General features: G+C 41.0%; 1 protein-coding gene across 1 annotated transcript in view; it reads right to left on the reverse strand.

Moving 5' to 3' along the window:
• LOC310931945 (ankyrin repeat and SAM domain-containing protein 1A) overlaps window positions 1-26,109 on the reverse strand; it is a gene marked incomplete at its 5' end in the record, with an annotated part of 73,245 nt that continues 47,136 nt past the window's right edge. The window contains 15 exons of the mRNA XM_083895191.1: window positions 1-1,357; window positions 2,422-2,516; window positions 3,356-3,454; window positions 4,091-4,273; window positions 6,259-6,396; window positions 7,204-7,290; window positions 7,402-7,473; window positions 7,571-7,708; window positions 7,807-7,977; window positions 8,118-8,228; window positions 8,879-9,025; window positions 9,996-10,094; window positions 17,101-17,213; window positions 20,866-20,935; window positions 23,052-23,108. Coding sequence (XP_083751317.1) covers window positions 1,354-1,357; window positions 2,422-2,516; window positions 3,356-3,454; window positions 4,091-4,273; window positions 6,259-6,396; window positions 7,204-7,290; window positions 7,402-7,473; window positions 7,571-7,708; window positions 7,807-7,977; window positions 8,118-8,228; window positions 8,879-9,025; window positions 9,996-10,094; window positions 17,101-17,213; window positions 20,866-20,935; window positions 23,052-23,108 — 1,584 coding nt within the window. The 3' untranslated portion in view covers window positions 1-1,353. The remainder of the gene's footprint in view (window positions 1,358-2,421; window positions 2,517-3,355; window positions 3,455-4,090; window positions 4,274-6,258; window positions 6,397-7,203; window positions 7,291-7,401; window positions 7,474-7,570; window positions 7,709-7,806; window positions 7,978-8,117; window positions 8,229-8,878; window positions 9,026-9,995; window positions 10,095-17,100; window positions 17,214-20,865; window positions 20,936-23,051; window positions 23,109-26,109) is intronic.

The raw sequence follows: 26,109 nt of genomic DNA on the forward strand, positions 1-26,109 counted from the left end.
TGAAAAATATTCATATAAAAGACTGGAAGCCCGAGATTATTTACAATCTTTTTTTCTGAAGTGAGGTCCCTCGTCTGAGTCATTTTTCTCAGCCTTGTTTTTTTTTTTTTATCACAGGGTATTTATTCACGATATGTTTAACTTTATAAGACATAGGCCTTTTCTCTGTTTTGACAAACGTCAAAAATTACATACGTACATACATACATATACATATACATATATATATAGAGATATCTATAAAAGCAAAAATCATTCAAGTATCAAAATACAGACTGCTAGATTCATGTACAATATCATTCTCATCGTTGTTGTTATTCGATTAGTCCCAGAACATCTCTCCTGATCCTTAGCAGAATGTGCAAAAGCAGAACGGGACCAGGCTGATGGCCGAAGGTGCCGACACCAGCGAGCCGAAGACAGTGTACCATACTGGCCTAAACAACGTACCACATATACAGTTAAATCAAAAGGACCTGACTATGTACCCATAAACAAAATAACGTACCATTAACAGTCAACGTACTAAGAGTTAGTTAGCAGAGACATGGTATGCCCTATTGTTCTGTTCTGCAGCTCAAATCCGAAGAAGCACCAGCCTGCATGGCAGGTTTGGTGAAAGATCTTGGCGTCGCTAAGGAGCGAGAGAACTAAAAATGAACCACGCCTGATCCAGTTCCTGCATTTAGGACACATCATTGTCCTATAAAACAATTAAAACTTACAAAAAAGAAACAGAGAAAACCTTTAAATCAAATAAAAGCCAACTCCCTGTTATGTCACAATAAAACAGTGTTTGTAGTGTCAGTTCCTTTGTCCTTTTTTTTTTGAGTTTGGTTAAACAGTTCCTCCCATGCAAGATGTCACTGTTTATCACAGTTGTGGATGAGAATCAAGATGGTTATAAAGAGACGCTACAGTGTTTAGATAAAAGGACAGTTGGGAGTGTGTACCTACAGTGTGCGTGGTCTCGTACCATTGTACCTTTGTGGCATAACAAAACAAAAACAAAAAATGACATGTTCCTCATCTTAACCACTTCCTCTCTCTGACATCAGCTGAAAGCTGCAGGTACATGCCCCGACGGACAGGAAGTTAAACAGGCGTATGACGAGTGTGTGGAGCAAAGTGGCGAGGTCACGCAAACGGACGGAGTGAGCATTGTCGGAGGGTTTCGTTTGTCTTCCGTGTGTCACTGTGGACGAGCAGCAGGTATGATCCGGCTGGTGACGTGATCTGCTGCTGCTGCTGCTGCAGCACGGCAACGGCGGCACTTTTTTTTTCTCAATTAAACCTCCTACCCACCAATGCAACAGGGATCTCTTTCTTTTTGGCTGGGAGGGCCCACAGTGTTCAGCTATGGGGAAGGGACACACACACACACAAAAAGTGAGGTTAAAAATAAAGTTGAAATAACACCAAACAAATGGATAGTGATGGATTAACCCTCTCCTAATGATTGACTCCTTTCACTGGCGACAGTGACATATTAACAGTGTCTTTTGGCAAAAAGTAAAGGCAATGTTGACAGGACGAACAAAGAAGGCATTTGTTATGAAAAGAGGAGGAAAAAAAAAGACAAGACAGAAAAAAAAGATGCACTTATTCTTACACGCTTTGTAATGGGATTTGGTAAAAGTGCTTAGTTTGAGTAAGTTCACTCCAGAAGAAGCATCAGGTTGAAGTCCTGGTGCTTTGATTGATAGACAAAGGTAGAAGAGAGAGAAGTCCCCTTAATCATTACTCCAATAGACCACATCACAGTGTTTGGATCTTATCTTATTAAGTAAACGGCCGACACAGCTGTAAAACCTCCTCCTCAATTCATGCTGCGTAACCACTGCATAACATCAAAAACCTGTGTCCCGACTTAACTAAAAACAAATCTGCAAATTCCCAACTGATGCATAGAATTACAGGACCGGTTTCCCGGTTCCGTAGGGGGAAACGCGTCCATCCAGGTACAAGGACGAGTGCTGCGGGGTCACTCCTGGCTGTAGTAAATCAAGAATTTCCCAGCACTCAAGGGGGTGAGGAGTTGAAAGGTCAGTGACAAGCCTCAGAGTGGCCGTCGCCTAATTGAGCAAGAAAAGCACCAAAAAAAGAAGAAGAGCTTATCACTGAGCGTTAATATCAGGAAGCTGACTGCGGAGGAGGGGGGGGGAGAAAAGAAAGCAAGGCAAACAGAACGGTGAGTAAAAGAGTGACGGCAAAAAGGAGAGGAGGGTTGCACTAGCAGAGGACATGTGAGACGTGAGAGGGCAGGGGTCCAGCCCGAAGACAGAGACAGTGAGAGACAAGCAGAGAGTCACAGTGAAAGGCACACAAAAAAAGACGGGAAGGAAGAGGGGTGAGACCAGGCCCAGGTCGAGAGGTCAGGAGGAAGAAGAAGGGTCCACTCAGAATATGGTGGTCTCATACTTAGTGCTGATAGTGCGCTTGGATTCCTTGGAGTCCACGAGCCACGTGGCGCTGCCCTGGGACTGAGCGTCTCCCTCCTGGTCCACGATATCACCCTGTGGAAATAAGCATTACAATAACCATTTTATTACTTGTTAATACAGTTTAAATACATCACTGTAGAAGCCTCCATATTCTTTTAAATGTAGTCTGTGCATAAAACCTGTTCCGTCGTACTCCCAAAATGCCTCTAGAGGGCACTCAAGTCAAAGGTAAAATATTTGGTCAGTTTATTGTTTAATGTTGTTAAAAAATAAAAATACTTGAAAATGTGTAATCGCTAGGATCATGTATATTTAGTTAATTTGTCCTCAAAGCAGTTTAAAAGAGCTCTGAAATAACATAATAAATTCCATATGGGCTTATTGATTAAGATGGGCCAAATTATCTTTTTGTATGCAAAAACTTCATTAATTTCATTATATCTATACACATACATACATACATACACACACACACACATACATACACACATACATACATACCACATACATATATATATATATATATATATATATATATATACGTATATACATATATATACATACATATACACACACACATATATATACGCATATATGTATATATACACATATATACACACACATACATACATACACACACACATACATATATATACATACACATATACGGTTTATTTTATTTTTACTATTTCAGACAGAAATCTTCCCATTGTCATGTAACTCAACTAAAAAAAATCTAATATCAGTAAATAAATTAAAAGAAACTTACAAATTAAATTCTCACAGAACATAGGTAAAAAGACAGAGTGGATGATGGGATTTTCAGGGAAATGAGAGCAGAAGAAAAAAAAAAGGGAATGCACAAGAAGAATGGAGGATGGATATAATACGACAGGATGAGGAGACGGCACCTGAGCAGCAGGGTGGGAAGAGTACAGCGGTAGGAAGGAGGGACGGTGGGAGGTGCACGAGTAACAGTGACAGCAACGACTGTCGAGGGGAGGAGAGTCCTAGGAGAGATGAACACCACCAGGGGGAGCCAAAGGAGGAGGGGGGGGAAGACAGGGAAAGAGGAGCAGGAGTAGAAAATGAAAATGATCTGAGACAAGGACAGAAATAGTCTGCGGTCGAACAGCTTACAGGTGTGGATGAAGCTCGGCAGGGCGGACTTGGGATTAAATAAAGGTTGAACATGTTTGTATGAAGAAAATAAAGATGGGGCAAATAAAGATGGACACTGAATGGATGACAAACTTAAATGAGGCTGCTGCAGATGGTCGTGTATGATGAATTCCTGATGTTATCTCGTTTATATTTAACACAAGCTTGTCCCCATGGTTTAATGCAAGGATGCCGTTTTAATAAGACTTGACTAATTGGTTTAATTCTGTTAAAATAGCATTCGGGAAGTCTGTATTTTATAATGAGATCAGCGTCTTGTGGATCTTGGCCAACTCCAGTAAAAGCTCAGTGACCACTGTATATACATTTTTTTATATGTTCAATGTTAAAACTGTGCCCTAAACTGTACATACTCTTGGTGAACTGGTGAGTATAAACTCAGTGTACTCCTAAATCATAAAAATGTCAAAAAATATTTCTTTACTTTTGAAGAAAACATGATCATTATTTTGCAAACATCTCACCCCTGACTTGGGCACACTGCTGCGAGGCCTGGGAACAGGTCGGCTGGACTTGAGCTCAGAGACCTCGGACCCTGGTCCTACAGGGAGGGTGTGGTGGTGTTTGTTCCTCTGGGCCTGCAGAGCCAGCTGATAAGCAACCTCAAACGCCTGGCCCAGGGTCAGGATAATCTCATAGGTTAGGTTCTTTACAGGAACAGGAAACAAGAGAAAGGGAGAGGCAGAGCAGGTAAATATTGTGTTTTGTTTTGCTTGAATACTTGGATGATACTTGAATACTTGAATGCTTTGTCAGCTTCTTTCCCCAAAACCTTACACAAGACAACAGTGTAAAACATAGCGAGGTGGCATTAATATTGTGCAGCAGCAGGCAGTTTCCCTCCGTACCTGAGATGTTATTATTCTATCTGCTGCTGCACTCTTCTGTGATATCCTGACAGCCTGAAAATGTGAAATAGAAGTGTCTACAAACTGTTGTTGATGTTATTATTCTGCCTCCGACTAAGGCAGTTGTACACAAATTTTGTGTACAACTGCAACACAGGGACGGGCGAGCAGGGGGCAGGAAGAAGCATTCATGCCATGAAAATAATGAACAACCAGGTGTATTTTTGACCAGTAAAATCAATTCTGAAACTTTTCTTTGTGTTTTCTGACATATTTTACGTACCTTTTGCAGCAGGCTCACTTTACGAACACAATGCTGCCGTTTTTTTCCGCCGTTTGTTTTGACATAAAATTAGAGCTGGGCCATTAACGGCGTTAACGCATGACACGTTTCCATGACGACTGACCAGAAAAAATAAACGCGTGATGTCATGTTTACATGACTCCCCGATTGTTCAAATGAGTCTCTAAAGTAACGCTAAACTTTAAAAACAGAGGCACACATACGCAGTACAGAGGTGTGACTGTAGGAGCGCTAAAGGAGCTAACGCAGCTAACGGTGCTGACTGGTAAACGGTGCCGCGGCACGATTAACTGAGTTATTTTAGAGACTCATTTTCACAATCAGCAGTCACGTAAACATGACGTCATGGCGTCTTTTTCCGATAAGTCATCATGGAATTATCTAACATTCACTGCCGTTAACAGCACTTTTTAACCAGCACTACACAAGACTAGAAAAGCACTTGGAGAGCGCAGACCTCAGCCAAAGCAGCTCAGCCCCCCACAAAATATGGATTAAAATAGTGATGACGTCTACGGATCACGCCCAAAATTCAATCACTTGTTCCTGGCCCCATTGCGGACAGTTCCTGAAAATTACATCCAAATCCTTGCGCGAATTTTCGAGTTATGTTGCTAACAGACAGATAGACTCCGGCGAAAACGTATACCTCCTTTGCGGAGGTCAATAAATACATGTCGCCAGGTGAAACAGACACAAGATCTTAACCACTATACTGAGAAATACAGAGAGGCTTGATCAGGATTGTGAGAATTCACAAAAAATATGGTTTAAAGATAAAAATGACGAAGACTACACAGTTTAAGAATTAAAAAAGAAATGCAAATATATTAAACTTATTACAGCGGTCTGAAAAATCAAGAACTTGTCTGCTTAATGCCTTGATTTGTTCTCCTCCTTTGTGACTTGAGGAATGTGTCTGGTGGATGTTCGCAGTGGCAGTGGCAAATACCCCGCATAGGAAATCACAGAGCTCAGAGAACTACAGTAACGACAGGAAACTGTCGTCATGCTGAGTGCCGTCTGAATGACTCTCGCTGCGTTATGAAGCAGATTAGCAGGATAATCACCACATCACTGTGGGGACAGAGGGGGCCAACCAGGAGGCTAGTTATCATGACCAGAGCCGCAGAGAGAGGGTCTATGAGGACGCAATCCAACTCGGCTGAAGCATGACACCTTTAAGAGATAAGGGCAGTCTGTCTGTCTGGAGATAATAGTGTTGACTGTGCAGCCTGTCACATCAGCACAGTGCAAAGACAGGAAATGATGTTGGCAGTACTCAAATGAAACAGTCAGGAAAGTTTCTACTTCCAGAGTTTTCAGTAAATTTGGTTATGAAGTTATTTTCCTATGAACTCTTGCCTTTGGAGCAAGAAGACCCGGGTTTTTTAGTTTCCTTGGGGATTAAGCAAATTGGACAGACAAACATTGTGATCCGAGCTGACCACAGCAGGCGAGTCAGTGAGCGCGTCCTTACCACATCTACTGTGCTGAACACGTGGCAGTAGTGGTGGCTCGTCTGCAGGTCCTTGGTGATGTAAGCGAACGTACACAAATCCTCTGGGTCTTGGGCTGCGCACGAAATGTTCCGGATCTCGTGCTCTGCGATGATGTTCTGCAGTGAGGAGAAAAGGCAGCGCACGTGGCTCAGTAACAAGACCGACAATGACGATTGATGACATCACACACACAACTTGAAACACACTCTAAGTAATAGTATATAATGAAAAACAGAAGCTGACAAGAGACAGCCGGTAAAGACGGGACATAAATCGGGTTCCACTACGAGGAGGAGAGCGCAGTCACATAAATAAATGGAAGGCTGAGCTCCCAAAGGCAACCTTAGTGTCTTTCTTTTAATTTAATATCAAATGATGTCAATGTCAATAGGAGGAGACTTTCTTCAGAGAGGAAACAGCATGTCTGACTGAAATACTTGCTTCAGTAAAATCCGCTCTTAGAGTTACTTCAAAAGTATTTGTAATATGCCGCTAAAGATTATAGACTGTAAAAATGGATGTAGCATTCGGGTTGCAAAAGTAGTAGTTGGCCACCAGGGGGCATTCTATCATCAGTGTGATTTATAGCTGGTATGAACAAGTGCCCGATTGCAGGTCATGTCTGTGGTTTCAAAGAAAACGGACATGGCTGCAGTCAAATCACACGTTTGTTTTGCAATGGCAACACATTAGGCAACACAAACGTATACTACATTAACCTTAAGATTTTTCCTACATAAGGTGTTAATATGCGCTTGATATTTACTAATAATAAAGGGCTAGTATGATACTTGCATGTTGGTAAGCACCTAGTTGATGGTGAATATATGTTCCCTAATCTAAAGTGTTACCAATGTTTTTAATACAGTTTATAATACAGGTAAATATGCACAGTGTTAAGGAGAATATGTGTAGGAGCAAACCTTATTGGCAGCATCAATGAACTTCACACCCTTGTAGGTGATGGAAAGCACAATGGTGGGGACTTTTCTCATTTGTTCTGTTGACCTCTGGGGAAACCATAAAAACAGCACAGGCAGAAAGAACATCACTGTGATTTACTGTTCATGATTCAGTATTTTTTGTTTAATTAAACTGGAAAATAAAATCTTGTAGCATACCCGCATTTTGGCACAAGCATCCTGTGTAGACTCGGTACCTCGCAGTTCCTTGATAAGCATGGAACCAAGGTACTAAACGGGGCAAAAGAAACAGGAAAAATTCAGTTGTTTTGTATTTTTTTCAGCGAAAATAATGCATGATTCGTTTGGATGAAATGTGTAAATGTACATTGGCTTCATAAGCGCAGGACTCAAAGATGAGTTTCTCAGGTTGGTGATGCCAGTTCTGGACGGGGGTGTACGGTGCTGCCAGACTGGGAGGCCGCAAGGTTAGACGAGGCTCTCGATGTTGTTCTTCATACCGTTCCTGGAATTATTAGAATACACGTTATATTCAAAGAACCCTATTCAATACATCACAAATAAATCCTTTATTGTTAGTTCTGAGATAAAGATGAAACATACATGAGTTCTGTGTCGTTCACTGCGGTATCTTTGGGTAACATCATAGTCGGTATCTGGCACTTTTTTCCTCCCCGCCTCTCCAACAGGCAGCAGTGGGTCCATTGAACGTCCCGTGTAGGACTCCATCTGACTGAGGGGGGACGAGGTATGGGACCCAGGCAAGTCTTGGCACTGGGAGAGTCAGACGAACACAGTTAGTAGCCATTGAAATAAAAATAACCGCAAGATATCTCACACACATCATATCACAGTGTAACAATAAAGACACGTGGGTATAAAGTTAGAAAAGGTGTAGTCTGAAGGATTCTCACCCTGATCTGAGATAAACGAGGAGGCTTGACTGGTGGAGGCTCCTCGTATGGTCTCTCTGCTAAGGAAGCAATGATGCGTTTCCTGTGACCAAGTAAGGTGATCTTTAGCACCTGGAGAGAAAAAGGAGGAAAAACGTGGATAAAGTGAGTCTTCAAGCTTTTAGAACCAAATTCTTGGTCTTGTAAAAGCTCTGGTGACCTGTTTTACACATTTAAAAAGGTCCTGTGTGTAAGAATTAGTGACACCTAATGGTGAGACCGCTGACTGCACCAAATTAAGGACTCCTTCATCACACTTCAGCACTCAAGCACTTCAGGAAACTACAAAGGCCTTTGCAAGTGTGTCAAGTTGTTCCCATAGATACAGATGTTTTAAAGTTGGTTTATGCATCAGGATTATGTGGGTGGATCTGTTCTTCTCCTTCATTTGCTTTAATAAGGCTCCTGCTTTAAAATGTGAATCACACACTATGGGTGCTTTGTTGTTTACACTGCTGCAGAAACATGTTGACACAAGATGGTGGCCTCCATAAAACAAGACCATTGCCTTAATATAACAGGCTTGTACCTATTATTACATAAACATACTTAAGGGTAGTTTATTCTGTCAATAAACCCTCCAAAATGTTTCACACTAGACCTTTAAGCAGCTGAATCACTGAAAACTACTATTCTGTTGAACTTTTCCCTTATTTTGGATTAAAAAACTAATTTCAACATCTGCTACGATTTATAATCCCATGTACGTCACTGGGACTCACATTCACAATCTCCAGCTCCCACAGGTTTTTGACACAGTCCAGGCTGCGGTAGCCGCTGGCCAGGAAGTTGTGCAAGTACTCGTGCAGTCCAAGATTCTCCAGCCAGGAGGACAGAGAGCTACTGCCGTCACAGCCCAGTGCTTTCACCTGCAGAAGAGACCAAACACTGCTGCTTTAAGTCGTCTGTGAGAATTATATCTGCTTCCCTTTTATTACATGTTCTCTTGTCAGGATTATAAGAAAACGGCAACAATAACCCCATGCAGGTGTTAATATGAAGGTGTATATTCATGTATATTTATTAACATATATACATACATGTATATATACATATATACACATACATGAATACAAACATATATACACATACATGTACACATACATATATACACATACATGTACACATACATATGTACACATACATATGTACACATTCATATGTACACATTCATGTACACATTCATATGTACACATTCATGTACACATACATATGTACACATTCATGTACACATACATATGTACACATACATGAACACATACATATGTACACATACATGTTCACATACATATGTATACATACACGACACATACATATGTACACATACATATGTACACATACATGTACACATACATATATACAGATACATGTATACATACATATATATACACAGATGTATATATACATATATACACAGATGTATATATACATATATACACATACATATATACATACATGTATATATACATATATACACAAACACATATATACATATACATACATATATAAATAATCAAATAAATAAGCTAGCTGACAATACTCACTACAAGAATAACAGGGATATTTCAATTTTAAGAGTTAGAGGAGCAAGGGACAGTGCACAACTGAAAAGTGACAGATGGCACCAAATGTTAAATATGTTTTTAATTTTATAATACACATTGTTTGTTTTTATGTTAGATATTCATTTATAAAACAGCCAGAAAGATACATTTGAACAGTTTCCCTCTGAACTTTATAGAAGAACAAATGAGTACTGTAAAAATACTAATACTGAAGTTAAAGTACTGTAATAGAATGAAAGCACAATTGTTATCGAACAATACACAGTGTGCTGACCTTAGGTAATGAGCGTGCTGCATGCAGGATCTTCTTTCTGTGACTTGGGTCTGTGATTCCAATCTCCCTCAGGTCATGATCCTCCATCACGTTGCTCCCCTGCAGAATTACACAAAACACAGGTTTAAAGAAAACTCAGGGCACATTATGTCTTTAAAACATATGAACAAATCTCTACATGTATTAGCTTAGCTATATCGTCGATGATGAAAATCAAAAAACGGAGAGAAGAGAGTGTGTGAAATATTGATCACTAAAACAGTGCTACTGAAATAAAAGCTCAGTTATTTCAGAGTGAGATGTTCAAACTCCTTCCCGAGATCAAACCAACCGACTGCAAGACTGAGATAAAGTCGATTTACCCCCCTTTAGATGAGATGATGTGAGTGTGAGTATGTGGGGGGAGAGGAGGCCAACAGGGATGGGAGTGTGAAGAATGGTAAAAACCCATCTTTGATTACACAAAGAACCACCTCTGAGACCATGTGGCAGGCAACTGAGTAATGGAGACATAAATCAATGTCAGAAGAGCAGAGTGGTCACAGGTATTAAAGCACTCGAGCTCTGATAGGAGGCTGTAGACATCTGCAGTAATTAGAATTAAAGACTGCACTGTTTTTTGTTTGTATTAATTAGCACTAGTGCAGTGCCCGTAGGAAGTATGTATTCCTATAGCAGGAGCTGAAGAAGATCTTAGCTACGCTAATGCTAATCGAACATAAAGATTTGCGTCGTGCCTAACGAGGTTGCACAGTGTTTGTATTATGTTAGCCCTACGCTAATGCTAATCGTAGCCTCGCTAGCTTACCTTTGGTAACAAGTTAGGTCAAGTTAGCCGCAAAGTAGTAGCATGCTAATGCAAAATAAATTTGTGCTCGCGTATTGGTGAATGGACACCTCGTCGTTTCAGTATAACACTGTGTGAAAATAGCTCACCCACCGTGAGGACAGCCTCTTCACTCCCACCTCCCCGCTACAGACAGCGCAGCTGCTGTTGATGAGCCGCTGCCTGCCTGGTGTAGCGTGATAAATCAGCGAAAATAAAAATTCCTCCAACAAATTTGCAAATCAAGGATGCACACCATCGGACCATGCTCAACCCATATCCAAAGTCTTAGGGAGATCTGACTAACGGTCAGCGAGATATGCCTGTCGCAGACACACAGACGCAACTTGCTTTATAGACAGATTTGAGTATCATTTTTTGACCACCCTACTGCATGCATACGCACAAACTTGTTTTTGTATCTTAGTGAGGACACAACTTAGATGTAATGCATTCCCTAGCCCCTCACCCTAACATTAACCATCACAACTAAATGTCTAAACCTAACCTAAACCCAATTCTAAGACTAAAACCAGGCCCTTTTGAAGTTGTGGGGCCCAAACAATCTATACCCACAAAGATAGGTTTTTTTGGACCTCACAAAGATATAAATACAGGTGTACACACACACACACATCAGTGAGGGGACAGAGGAGGAACCGTCTGTAGGTCAAAGCTGACAGCTTGTTTTTCATGCAGGACAAGCAGATGTAAATGATGGGTAGAAGGGATGTGGGGAGAGGAGGAGGAGGAGCAAATGTGCCAGTCAAAGGATAAGAAGTACAGAGTAATGTTGCCTCTGGAGTCACAATCTTCATAACTTATTTCACTGAGTCATTCATTGACCTACAGTTTCGAAATGCTGTGTAATACGAGAATATTCAAGGCCCTGGGGCTGAATAATTAAGTATTCCAAATCAAAATTGTTTGAGGTTCTTTTCCACTTCAATAAGTCGTACCTTTAAGTTCTCATCCTTGAAATAGAGAATGTCAATATTTTGATACTATTAGGGGAGCTGGATGGATAATTGTGCTTTCACGGTGCATGGATCGTTGCTTTACTGAGATTAACTGATAAATGGCCTCTTTGGGGGTAAATACATCAGTAACAGACCGGCTCTTCTCTCAATTTCCAGACGTCTCTTTGCTGCCTGAAGCAAACCAATCCTGAATCCTATATGAGGTGAAAGCCATTTGAAAGGGATCGTCTTTCGTCTTCGAAAAAGGTAGCCGTGTTCTCCATAAATTTTACATTCACCGATAAACCACGTGTCAAGACACAAAGACTTTGAAAAGAAATCCGAGTTGCACGAAAGACTCAGAGGTGACGCCTCTGAAAACATGACGAATGCAGCTCTTTTTCCTCACCGCGGACTCGACAGGTCGAAGAGCGAGTGTGAATGAGTCGAGGGGAAAAAAAAAGCAGACATCAGCACAACATGGGTGAAAAATAATGCATTAGAGGAGTGTAAGCTTGGTGGTTTTTGTGCCTGTGCTTGTGTGGCCCATCCATCTCTGCTCTGCCTGGTCCTCTCATTAAAATAATGCTGCTGCTGTTCTCCCCTCAGCGTGTAGAGAGCGGCCACAGCGGCCACTCTGGTCTAAAAGCTCTGTGATTTCAGGACAGAGGCTCAGGGGCATGGATCAGTCATTCTGACCGTCTAAAACAGGGGTGTCAAACTCAAATACAGAGTGGGCCAAAATTTAAAACTGTTGCTCCTCTGGAACAATAGGGACCCAAACAATTTTTGCATTGAATATTGAACAAGCAAGGCTTATATAACTTTATAGTGACATGCAAAATCGAGTTTCAAATAATAACAATAATAATAATAATTAAAAAGTATCAATGGCATATCAAATAAAATTTAAATAGAAATGTAATGCACCCTAAATACAGGATAAGCGGTTGATAATGGATGGATAAAAATTGAATGTCTCTTTTCTATTTGCAGCCTTCTGAGGTAAATATCAAAATAAACTTTTTCCACAGGCTAATAATAAATTTGAAAATAAAATAACAATAATGAATGAATCAAACATTCAAGACTTGAAGTAGCAAGAGAAAGTGCATGAATAAAACGTTAATTATTGCTCAGTTTGCTACACTGATTTGCTTTAACACTGAATATGGAACAAGCAACGCTTATATTAGAGCATTATGGGATTTGTAGTATTAGCGGTGCCGCTGTATAATACCGGCGGGCCAGCTCTAATGTTAATTTGATATTGCCTCAAGGGCCAAATGAAATTACACGGCGGGCCAAATTTGGCCCGCGGGCCAGAGTTTGACACCCATGGTCTAAAAGGACAGCTAACAGCAGCACTTATTCTCCGTTAGTGACTATTATTAGACCACACAGGTCTGTAAAAAGACAAGAATAAAAAAAAGCATATTAACCATGTATTCAAACTAATCCCTGAAACAAATGTTTTTTCAAATGTGCAAAAAGCATCAGCACAACAGACAAATCAATTTATCATCACCAATATTGGGTTTTTAATGCACAGGGCCATTACTGACTTTGTCTGCAGGCTATGGTGGTATTGACTTGCCCCAAAATAACCTATTTAAATGCTTTTAAATGCACGGCAGTGTACGTGCTGTCATGTTTCTCTCTTGTGAAACTTCAAATCAGATTCTTTCTGAGTTCTATTATAACTCTTTGTGCGATTCTGAACTTGCAGCTAAATTTGATGACTCCGTGAACAAGTGTTTGATGTGATGGAATCAAACACATCTCTGTGACAGAGACTGGTGATGACATATCCACCAGAAGAGGAAAAAAAAAATAGACGTTTGTTGTTTTAACAAGCTTGTCAGGACGACTGGAGAACAGCATGGCTGCACAGGAGCTTGTTTCATCAGGACATTTTGCTCCGCCAGTCGATAAAAAGCATCTAATTTGTTTCAGAAGAGGACCCCGCCTCCGGCTCCGTCTCGGTGCTTGAACACAATACAATCACTGCTGTTATCGATCCACTTCTAAGCGAGGCTTGCAGGGCAGACAGAGATCACAGCAGTGTGACCGGCAGAGTAAACACTGTTTAATTAGTCATCGCACTGCACACTGTTTATAGTGTCTACAGTTCTCAACCAATGAGTTTTAGTGAGTGTTTCAGATGATATCTACACTTTATCAATGTGAACCTGCTGTAGATGTAGGTTTTCTTGTTCCACCCACAGTCCAAACACACGCAGATTGAGGATTAGGGCAGGGCTCTTCAATCCTGGTCCTGGGATTAGGGTAATGGGACGTGTGAACGAGCGTCCATTTTTGTGTGCTGGCCCTGTGATGGACTGGCGACCTGTCCATTGTGTACTCGGGATAGATCGATTATTGGCCGGGCCGATATGGCCTTTTTTTTTTTTTTTACGGTCGATAAGAGATCAATTTATTTATTTATTTAAAATTTCAGTTAACTTTACAAGAGATGCTGCTGACCCTGGGAACTCCCTGCACTTTTTGTTTGAACTTAAACAAAGATAAGTTAAAGATAAAATAACATTTCAGTTATATAGAAATTTTACTGTAGAAAACTTTTGGGAGCTATTTATTTGCTTCAGGTTTCATTTAACTGTATAAGACATGCTGCTAAAAACAAAGATGTCTCTTTTCTAAGATAAAAAAACAACATGTTGCAAATCTAAAAAGCTGTTTAATAAACATATGCTTCAAGGCATTTAAAAGAATTTAAGCGTTAGTGTTTGTATTGTTGTATGTTCCCAAAATGTTGACGCAAATATCTTGGCAAACGAATATCGGCTCCAATTATCGGTTATCGGCTTCCTTGGCTTCTAATAATCGGTATCAACATATCGGTCTATTTCTATTGTCTACCCCTCCTGAGTTTGTGTGATCCACTTTCAGATTGTTTACAGTTTAAACACAGCATTAGCCTCACGTTTTCAACTGTGGCTTAACTGCATTAAACTGAGAATATTTATCTGGTCCTTCCCTGCCTTATACACACACACACACACAGTGCACATTCCACAAAACGGGGGAAAAATTGAGCAAAGCCAAGGTGACTCGCCGCATAATTCTCAATTCCACTTTGAGACTGAATTATGTTTCGTAAAAAAAGGTCAACATTTCACGAGGAAGGACTCGACGTTTCGATTTTTACGGCTCTTTTCTAAATCCTCGGGTGATTTAAAAAAAAAGCCAGGTGGTTTTTAGGCTTTGTGTTTAACGATAGAAATATTCCCAGCTCCACACATTTCAAGTTGAAAGAGAGTAAAAGACTAAAAAAGGACAGTACACCCCAGACACACAGAGAGGGATTTGCGATACTGAAATTGAGAGTAAATGAAAGGTTTTTCATTCAAGTATCACAGTGATATTAGTCAGACATAGCGGGCACCTACAGCTATAGAATATATCTATGCTTCATGAGAGCAAGAAATGCTAACTATTGTTTATTAGTGTCTCATCTTGAAACTGTAAAATAACCGACTGGAAGACAATCAAAGTCTGATTCATCTTAAACGAACAGAAATGAATCAACACGGAACAAACTGAACATTAGTGTCACTTGTGACATTTCAACATGTCTCTATTTGGTGACTCATGCTTTAATCTTACCACTGGAGAGAGGATAAGTTTGCATGAAGAGCAGTGTCATTTCTCAGCTGACTGTCAGTGTAGATGAGGTGATTGTATTGGTCCTCTGTTAGCGCCCCCCCCCATTTACATTTTGTCATGGTTCAGTGACAGAAGGTGATCCATCTCCTGATCCCTGTGACAATAACAGCACTACAGTGGCCACAAAGGTCAATCTCACTGCTGTGAAGATACAGTGTGTGTGTGGTGAACTATGTCTTAAAATGGCTCAAGAAAAACCTCAATTACAAGTTAAACTTGTCCCCAAAGCCTAAGGACTGATTGTTGTATTACCCTTCTCAACAGTAAATGTGCTATGTTTATTACTATTATCATTTAACACAGTGATGAAAGTGGTCAATTTCCTATTTTTTGGATTATTTTATCTAGAGCTGAAACAATTAATCGATTACTAAATTTCTCGTCAACTATTTCGATAATCAATTAATCGGTTTGAAGCTGAAGTTTTCATTATTAAAACAAGATTTCTGATAGCTTCTTAAATGTGAATATTTTCTTCATCTAATCCTTTCAGACTGATTCATGATTCAAGACATTCAAGATCATCGTCATTTCCAGGTTTGACAAACACTGATCAATGTTTTTTTTGTTGACAGCTCTCCGAGTTGTGGTTTCTTGAAATCCAATGCGAGTGCAGTAGTATATAGAACACGGTAATAAAATAAACTTATTTAATTCATTACCTCTGCCAAGGAGGTTGTGTTTTAGGACACCTTTGTCTGTCTGTGAGTGGCATTACTAAAATGGTAAAGGACAGATTGTGATGAAAAGAGGGAAAATAGTTTTTTCGTCTCTAAACATAAGATGGCTATCTCGCTTCCAACATCCCCGCTGGCTCAGGCTACCAGCTGGGTCCCTCATTCTCTCCTCCATCAGTCCTCATTACTGACAAATACGACGGAGCCAACTCGTGGTGGCGGGGGCTCTATAAACTTGTCGGCTTGGCAACAGCATCCCATTGCTCAGTGACACTATTCCATTCTGGCCTGGCATCAAATGCAGCTCGGGAAACGGTGGCCTCGCGAGCTGAGGGCAAAGCGTCTGAAGGTGCTTTCAGACAGGCACCAGGTTTCTGGTTCTGGCTCTGGTGCCGTTCTGGAGCCTCAGAACCTTGGTACTGTCTGGCGAACCACCCCGTGTTTACACCGGTTTTAAGAGCGACCAAAGTGGGAGGACGTCAATCCGCGTTACTCAGGCGGAAGTAAACACAACACGGGCAAAATCTCAACACTTCCTCTACTTTCCGCTCGTCTTCAAAACCCAGAATATGACACGCCCGCTGGTGATGCCACAGGGAAGAACCAGGTATTTCTTGGTTCCCTTGAGAACCAACTTTTCTGGTTCAGAACCTTTTATTTTTGCGCCAGCCGGTTCAAATTGGGTTCGGGAACCAGAACCGGCACAGAGCCCTGTCGGTGTGAAAGCCCTATGAGAGACTGAGACTATAGGATGAACCTGATTCAAACCATGTTTGACAGCAAGGATCAAAGTGAATAGTATTCTGGACATCTACAACACATCAGTGAAGACAAATGATTAAAAAAAAGGTCAAGTAATGAACATTGAGAAGTGGATTAAAGTGCAAACAACTGTAAAGAAAAGTTGAGATCCATTTGGAGATTAAATAAAAGAAGGGGGAGGAGGGACTCACCATGTAGTGCAGGTCGTCGAAACCGTTGAGGAGCAGCTTGCTCTCGTACTGCGGGAGCCCCACGTGCTCCAGCCAGTCTCCCACGGGCTGGTCCAGCAGCCGGCCTGCGGCACCTGCTGACAGGGGAAAGCGCTTCAGGAGGGAGAAACCTTTCAGCCGGTAACAGCGGCACTCTGAGGAGGAGACGTGGCATTGCCACATCATTCTCGGCCAGCAGAGCCGAGCGCACCGGCAACAGGAAGGCGGCGGAGGAGACAGTGTCCTCTGTGGACAGGGCGTCAGCTCCCGCAGAGACGCGGGGGCTGAACCACAGTCACCCAAGATGGATTAGTTCCCCTGATCTCAGGGGTGCAGGAGGTAAAAAAAAAAAAACGGATATGTGCTGGATGGCTACCAGCTAATATAAACAGACTGTTCAGCTATGACAGCTCGGGGACAAGCCAAAAACACAATCAATACAAGTGTACAACAAAACAGATCATATCCAGTCAGGAGGAGATTCTACATGTCCCCTGTCAGCACTTTCTTTCCAAAAGCTGATTTAATTAAGGTCCTGTTCTGCCATGAAGAAAAACTCATAAGACTCGTAAGAGAGAGAGAGAGGAGAGCGGCAGTTTACGAGCAGTTCTCTTTCAAGGAGGAAGTGATTTGTTGTCCCGCTGAAGTTCTTTGGAAAGACGTGCCAGAAGCAGAAGACGCTGAAATATCCCGACAACTGCTGTGCACATGGACAGCAGCAGCAGGACAGGCAGCAAATGCAGAGGGTTGAACGGCAAAACCTGTGACGCGACTGCAACGAGTCGTGATTGATCACAGGACAGACGTGATAGTGACGGCTATCGGCTGCCTCAGCTGACTGGAGTCTACGCTATAAACTACGATGACAGATTTCCTTGCTCCTTGGTGTTGCTTTTACTTCATGCTACCATTATGTTGACTTTCAAAATCAAGCACATTTTGAATTAACTCCTGGATTGAGAACTGCATTTCGACCACACTTTGAAAAAAAAAAAAATACTTTTTCTGCTCATGAAAACACATCTGAAAAGAAATCTGCCAACTTATAATAACAACCACACTTCATGACCCAAAATAAAAAGAATGCATCTCCCTTTCAGTTCTCTCATCTCTCTTTAACCTGCTGCAAAACCTGATCATAAACCTCCTGTTGGTCCTTCTAGATGCTTGGAAATGTGTCGGGGAGAAATAAAATCCACTCAGGGATCCAATCGGTTACTTCAAAGAGCACTTTAGCAATTGCCGGTCCCAAGATTAAAACTCCCCCTGCAGACTACAGAGCACAAAAAAAAAATGGCCTCTTCTCCGTCTGGCACAGTTTGTAAGACGTGGTCAAGTCCAAAGAAAAAAAGCTTGTGTAGTCCTCTCCAGACTGAAGAATGGACCATGGAGTCCTACAAATGCCGAAGTGGCGTCCTCCTATTGTCTCGGCAGTTCACAATGCTGCTGCCTGCAATTCCTCGCTCTCTTCCCTTACTGCACGCGCTGCCCCACTCCTCCCTCCATCCCTCCCTCCCTCCCTCCCTCACCGCCTCTACACCACCGCCACTTCTCTCTGATCCACTGCAGGTGGCTGCTCTTTGTCAGTGCAAACTAACAGTTTTCCAGCTACATATCCCAACTCCAGAATTCTGCAGCATCTGCAATCTTTTTCGCATGTTATGTTTTCCTTCACTGTCCTGTCCTTCAATCTGATGCTGGAGTAGATCACAGTGGTGAGGAGTAAAAAAAAACAAAAAAGTTTAAGTGGCTGCAGGCAGTCAGCACTACAGTAGACTCGGGCAGAAACAATGTAGGGTAGAATATCAAATGGCAACTTTATGGACGTGTACTGCAATAATTATACCCTATTTCTACAAGTTAACCTTGTTCCCTGGTGTCCTAATGAACATGTCTGTGACATGCTTTTGTCAACATACCTTAAGGATGAAGCACCACAGCAGTTCAATCACCCTGACAAAACAGCCCCGTTCAGAACGCTCGCTTTTGAGCGCCTGTCTCTTTATGTGGCTTCTCACGTGTGCGTTAAAAAACACAGAGCTTCTACACACATGGATTCAGTATGTATAAAGTGTGTAGAGATACACACATGAGATAAAATGGCGCTTACTAGCTTACTAGCTTACCGCATTGGTCCTGGCTTTATTCGAGTCTACAAAGGAAAATTAGCTCATGCCCTGACTTACAGTATGGACGGGTAAATATTTAAACAGCTCACTCCAATGCAGAGAATAACATACACGAGGTCTGGAGTTAAAGTCGAGAAAAAAACAAAAACTTGGTTCTTTGGAGTACAAGGATCTGCTGCACTGCTTTAATATATCATCATGCGGCTGAGGCAAAGTGCAAACTGGAAGGGAATGTTGAATAATGTGAGAGGCAGAAAGAGAGGGAGTGGATTGTTTGGGATACAGCTGCAGTTCCTGAGCGCCATCCATCAACTCTGCTGACAAGTAGAGAATTCTTAACGCTACATTACATATCGCAAGGCTAGATCATGAATTGTATATAAAAATGGACATGGGTCTTCTGGGTTCCTCTTGAAGCCAAATAGGAAGTTAAAATGTACTGAATAGCCACAAGGGGGCAACAAAGAAATCTGTTTGAATGGAAGTCTATATAAAAATGAGTCCCCTTCAGTTATAACACCAGTAAACATTCGCCTGAGGAGCTAATGGTCTCAATCACTAGTTTCAGATCTTCTTCAATAGTCAATTATGTTCCAGTTTAAAGTAAAAAAGATGAAAAAGTGACATTTCCTACTGGTGCCTAAGCTGTTGTCCACAAACTCTCTGCCTGACTCTATAGAAGAGAACAAACGTCTGCACTGCAAGAAGTAGTAAAGAGTAATCAATATTAGCACAGTGGGAAAACGCCAGGTTACCAAGAAAGTGTGACTGGTTGGTCAGGGGTTGGACCTATAGCAATATAATGATCGAAACTTTTGTAAGGAAAGGAATCGCTAGACAAAAGGCTTCACACACGATGGAAGAGCAGCACGGTCGGTCTCCACACTAACACCCAACAGAGATGAGAGCAACTGGGGAGAATGTGAAGCTAAAGCAAGAGCAACTTGTGGGAACTTCTGACCTTGCTGAACAAATCCACATTTCCACTATTGAAAGAATCGGTGTATTCAGCTGCTGGAAGAAGCTTAATTAAATTTGAGCCTTTATTCTTTTAGATTGCAAATTGTTCGGATAGGTACACTGTAAGATACAGAGCTCTAGTTGTTCCAATCGTAATTTAGATTTAATCGACTGAAATAGACAATCTCTGACCATGTCTCCCAGGCACCAGTTTTATTTTATATAGGTCGATGATACGAATAATATGACTTGTATATTATCCATATATGACAACTATATAGAATTCCAATCAGGCGTGGTACAGAGAGAATAAGTCATGACTCTACATGAAGACGAGTGAAGTAGCCTTTGTCCTGTGATAATAAACCTACAGAGTATGCATCACATATTCCAATTAAAGGTTTGGAGAAAACGCCGGCATTGAACTGAAGCCAAATCTCTGCCTACAGCCACTTGGATTGTTTGGATTTTAAATGTTCAAACATTGGTGAAAGGTATTACAAAAGTTGAGTAAAAACAAACCAAATAGGCACGAAGAACATGGAATTAAAAACTGCAACGTATGAAAAAAATGCTTCACAAAAAACTCCACAAGAGCTCTCATTAATAACGGAAAATAAAAGCAATGATGTGAAAAGGTTAATTGGTCACACTCTACCTGGCGTAGCATATTGCTGATCTCTGGAAAAATCGATGCCAGCACCAATCAGTGTCATGATCTTCTCGATCTGAGGACAGGGACACAAGAGAGACAGAGAGAGAGAGATGAGAACCTGGGAGAGGACGTCATAGTTCAGCCTCCACCTGTCACCACCAGCACAAACACAAACACAGAGAAACGTCCCCATGCCTTAAATGATAAACCACAAAGTGCAACAGCCACTTCGCTGACAGACGTTTTTATGACAGCACATAAAAAGTGTTGAGGGGTATCTCGAGCAGCTGCATCGTGGTCGATTGGCCGTTATGCCCCATTTACGGCCACAGCGCAGCAGCATAATCATTTCATATATTGGGGGGGAGACACTGCAGGTAAAAGCATCTCAACTGCCGCCTGAAGGCAAAACAATGCGGATTAATTAAACACAGACGTATGACGTGGCAAAAAGATTCAGGAAAGCATTCAGAGAGGGGGAAGAGTACAGTTTAAATACTATCTGTGTCATTGGGTTTGGCCCAATAACACTAATATCTACTGTTTTAAGGCAACTGAGACTCATAAAACAAAGCAAACAGAGAGAAAGAGAGAGAAACACAGCAGCAACTAAAACAGTGAAGATGCCCAGATCCCCTTTTTAAGTCTTGCAGTCACTTCATGCATCTTCTCCTAATGCATGATAATATTATTTTTACTGAAATCACCATGCCATACCCATGCAACACTCAACCATCACAATCCTGTTTACAGTACAGTACAGTAACAACATGGAAACTGTATTTTAATAAGTTTGTAATACGGCGATAATATTATAGTGATAGTAGTAATAGTATTATTATGATATCGTAAAATAACGGTGGCAAAATTGGTAACAATGCCACTTTAGATTAGGGAACACATATTCACCATTAATATTAGCTAAAGTTTAGCTAGGTGCTGACTAACATGCAAATAAGTAGCATACTAGCCCTTTATTAGTAAATATTAAGCATGTATTTACACCTTATGTAGGAAAAATCTGAATTCATGTCATTATAGAGGGAGAATAAAGTGTTGATACATGCTTAATATTTACTAATAAAGAGCTAGTACGCTACTTACATGCATGTTAATAAGCACCTAGCTAAACTTCAGCTAATATTAATGGTGAATTAATATTAGCTAATACAGGGCTAGTATCCTTTATAATTACTAATAAAGGGCTAGTATGCTACTTCTATACGTTAGTAAGCACCTAGCTAAACTTCAGCTAATACTACTGGTGAATTAATATTAGCTAATACAGGGCTAGTATCCTTTATAATTACTAATAAAGGGCTAGTATGCTACTTCTATATGTTAGTAAGCACCTAGCTAAACTTCCGCTAATATATGTGTTCCCTAAATCTAAAGTGTTAACAGATTTTCTTGAAACTGCAGAATGTCCACATTATAAAGTTAAAATTCACTCCTACTTGGTGATTATATATAAATTAGATGGTAGAACTGTTAAAATGACTTTTCAATTACAAAATTATTACTATCACACTGTTACTGTACTGTATTGTGTTTGTCCCGTCTCCATTTACTGCTTTAAAAAAAAAGAAAAGCACCTAAGTCACACTAGGATGCAATATTATATTTGTCACAGCACAAAAAAGTTCAGGGTCGAATAAAACGAAAAAAAAAACAGTAGAAAGTAACAGCACTGCGATCAACCCTGTCAGGAACTGTCACTCCAAATTACTCTAAAGGATAAGGTCAACTTTATACTTAACTGTCCTGAAAAGTTATCTTCTGTGTCCATTTTGGAAGTTTTATATAAAAGCAATGGCCTTGACATTGCTTATACTTAGAGTCAACGTCCTGTCTGTTGTTCTTACAGCTCAGGACAGGTTATCTAATCAAATCTACATCAATCAGAGCCGAGCAGTGGAAGTGTAGTGTTACAAAATTAGGTGCAAATTTAGGAGGTCCATCAGAGGAACAGAGACAGGAATCCAACTTGTTATCCAACCAGAAAGTTAACAGAACATTATCTGGACTAGGAAAAAGGAATGAATAATCCCGGAGATTATTCCAAAAAAAGGGTTTATAAAGCCTGAAAGAATCCCATCTACATCTAAAAACAAAGAACGCCCCTGAAGAGGACAGAACCATGCCCCAAAAGGACCAGGAGATATCGTTTATGAAGATGGACGTCTTACGCTGTCAAGGGAATTAGATCTTCCTTGTTTTGTGGTGGGAGAAGTCGTCTGTGTCTGCTGAGAGAGAATTCAGGGGGGTTTTGTTTTACCTTCCCTTCTGGGCAAACTACTGTTCGTACACTGTGCCAGTAACACTCCACCAGAGTTTCATTATAATCAGTGTACAAAAGGGTGCTTTAACACAGTTAAATCTGAAAGCATTCGACTGAATGGAACTGAAAATAAAACATCATTTCAAATGCAGATATCAGAAAGCAAGATACACACACACACAGTTGCACTATTTTGTACGGTGCAATACATATTTATAATATTATTTTTTATGTTTAATCTGAATCTGCAGCACGAGGGAGAGAGAGAGAGAGAGGCTCGTTGTATTTCGTCTGCCTGATGTTACTGCTCCATACTGTTGATTAAAATCCTGCATATTGACCAGATGGTGGGTTAGTCACACACACACACTCAACAAATAACCTCCATTGATCAGCACCAACAAAGACCCAGATGAGTCAGCAAAAACAGAAAACCTTGCTACTGTCAGTAAGTGCCAAACATAATCATATCTCATCCTCCCCAGGGAATTAAAGGAATAGTTCCATATTGCTGCACCAGGTGTTTTGGGAATTTCTTTGTCATTCTTATAGCTGCCATTTAAATATTATTATTGTTTTGTGTCATTCGTTCTTGGTTTACAAAAGGTCAGTGAAAGGAGCACCTGCTATGGTTTTTGTACAGATTAAACACATGAGATAAAACAGTAATTAATGATTTTTACCCCTGAAAGTATTCAGGGCTTCATGTTTACCATTTTCCTGTATGAAATTTAGACTTTGTTATCCAACTCTGCAGTGGAAGTGTACTCCCTATTATTTTAGGGGCCGTTAACATGAGGCCACAGGTGGTTTTGTCGTGGCCGTCATTACTCAGAACCCAAATCCTGGGAGCTGCAGAGATGACTGAAGTTGCTGCAGCTTCACTGAATTAATTAAAGCATTAAATAAATAAAAAAATTAAGATAAAACAAAAGAAAGATGCGCGGGTTATTCGAAACCTTCACAAACCGATTCAGCTTCGTCTGAATGATGGTCGTTTATTCAGAGTTTATTTCCGGGTGAGCAAAGACCAGTTAAACCCAATTGTTTGTTGTTTGTGCAATTATCAAAACATGTGAGAAGAAGTAAAAAAAATAATGTGCACTTTGCAACCGACTTCACCCGGATTGCATGTGTCTGATATATTTAAAAAGAAAAGCACTTTTGCAAGAAATGGCCCCTGGAAATGCAACCCCTTCTGTATAAAGTCACTCTTGTGCCATTGAGGCAGTAGATAAAACTGCATGTTGCTCTTTTGAATGGAAAACTTGGACTGCTGCTATTGTAACTCATGCAATAATGAGTGCAGGGCAATGCTCTTGTCTCAATAAGTGGCAGAGGTCTGTGCTAAAGACTCAACGGCATCACTCTTTAGCAATGAGAGGGGAATCAGCACGGAGCTGCAATCTCACTCAGTTTTGGCTCACAGGAGATATACCAAAGTCCTACGAATACTGAAGCAGAGGATGCAGTAATCTGCACTTCTGAAAGCCTCAACCTGCTGTGTGGAAAAGAAATCAGTTACACTGCAGGTAAATAAGTTGTGAGTTATAAGTTGTGTCACTTTGACACAATGGAATAATGTGTCCAGATGTAATAGTAACAAAAAAAAAAACCCTGCAGAGCTGCATTCTGTCTTGGTGAATTGGCTTTTCTTGTCCGGTTTAATGGAAAAGGGAGACAGTCCAGGGAAATTCAGACGCAGCTACCGTGAAAGGCAGGTGTGATAAATACAGAGCTGGAGCTGGAAAACATATCCTTATCAAGGGACACAGTCCAGTGATTTCCTCAAGGTAAAACACATCCACAACAAGAAAAGCCTTTGGATTTCGTGGTGGACGACTAAGAAGCTCAGTGCCACGAGGATGAATAGAGGAGCGAAGGGAGAGGAATGTGTTTTCTGTGACGCAGGAGCAAATCAATACAGGGACCTGAAACCGAGAGGCATCCATTGTGAGCGGGGCTCTGGAGAACGAGGAGACACAATGGAGAGGGGGTCAGGAGTCAGCGGCGGGGTGGAGGTCAACAGCTGAAGAGCTAGCAGTGACGAAAGCTGGTGAGGGCGAGATTAAAGACACATGAAGCCATTTATCACGGTTCTCACAGCAGACGTGCTGCACCAGGACGACAGCAGAGAATAACTCACTGAGATTTAAAAACATTTTTTTCCCCCCCCCCATCAACAGCCTTGAGAATATGACCAGAGCAATCTAAAACTGGGGGTCATTGAGTGAGAAGGTATGGGGGAGAGCAAAAGCTTTTGTTTATATTCAAATGAAGCACATCTGCAGACAGCATGCTAACTAGGATGAGCCACAGAGGCTTTTATGGTCAGCATGTGACATGTGTCAATCTGAATCTGCAATCTAGTCTAGATAAACAGGAAGTCTTCTTATTCACATATTTCTGTTTTCACACAGCTCAGACATATAACAAGCGACTTATTCCCCATGTTGCTTTAATTATTCCATAAAAACTCATCTCCGAGACTCTCCTGAACCATGCGACCATGTCATATCTGCTCAGGACAGCTGCTTAGGAGAGGGTTCTCACACCTTGGTTGAAATCAAATGCAATAACCCAATTATCCTGACACAGCTGTCAGTCCACGTTTCTTGATTTGCAGCAAGTGTTCGTTGTTGGCATCTTGGTCAAAGCCAGTCTTTGTCATTTTCTTTGGTGAGCTAGAGACCTTGGAATTTGCTCTCTCTTGCTTAACTTTACTCGCTCATTGTTCTGCAAGGAGTCTCACGTCAACGCCAGAGAGAGACAGTGGACAGTGTCCAAAACACTGCTAGTAATTATGACTCCATTAACTCTATGTACATCAAGCAACGCAGGGTGCATTAACTTCTTTCTTGCACGAAAATTCAAGCACTTCCAATGTCCCATCTCCTTATGGCAATATTCAAATGATTCAAGGGCTTTGACTTGTTTTTTTTTTTGCCAAATACACAAAGCTTAAA

The sequence above is a fragment of the Microchirus variegatus genome, assembly GCF_963457635.1.
Source record: "Microchirus variegatus genome assembly, chromosome: 9".
Taxonomy (NCBI): Eukaryota; Metazoa; Chordata; class Actinopteri; order Pleuronectiformes; family Soleidae; genus Microchirus; species Microchirus variegatus.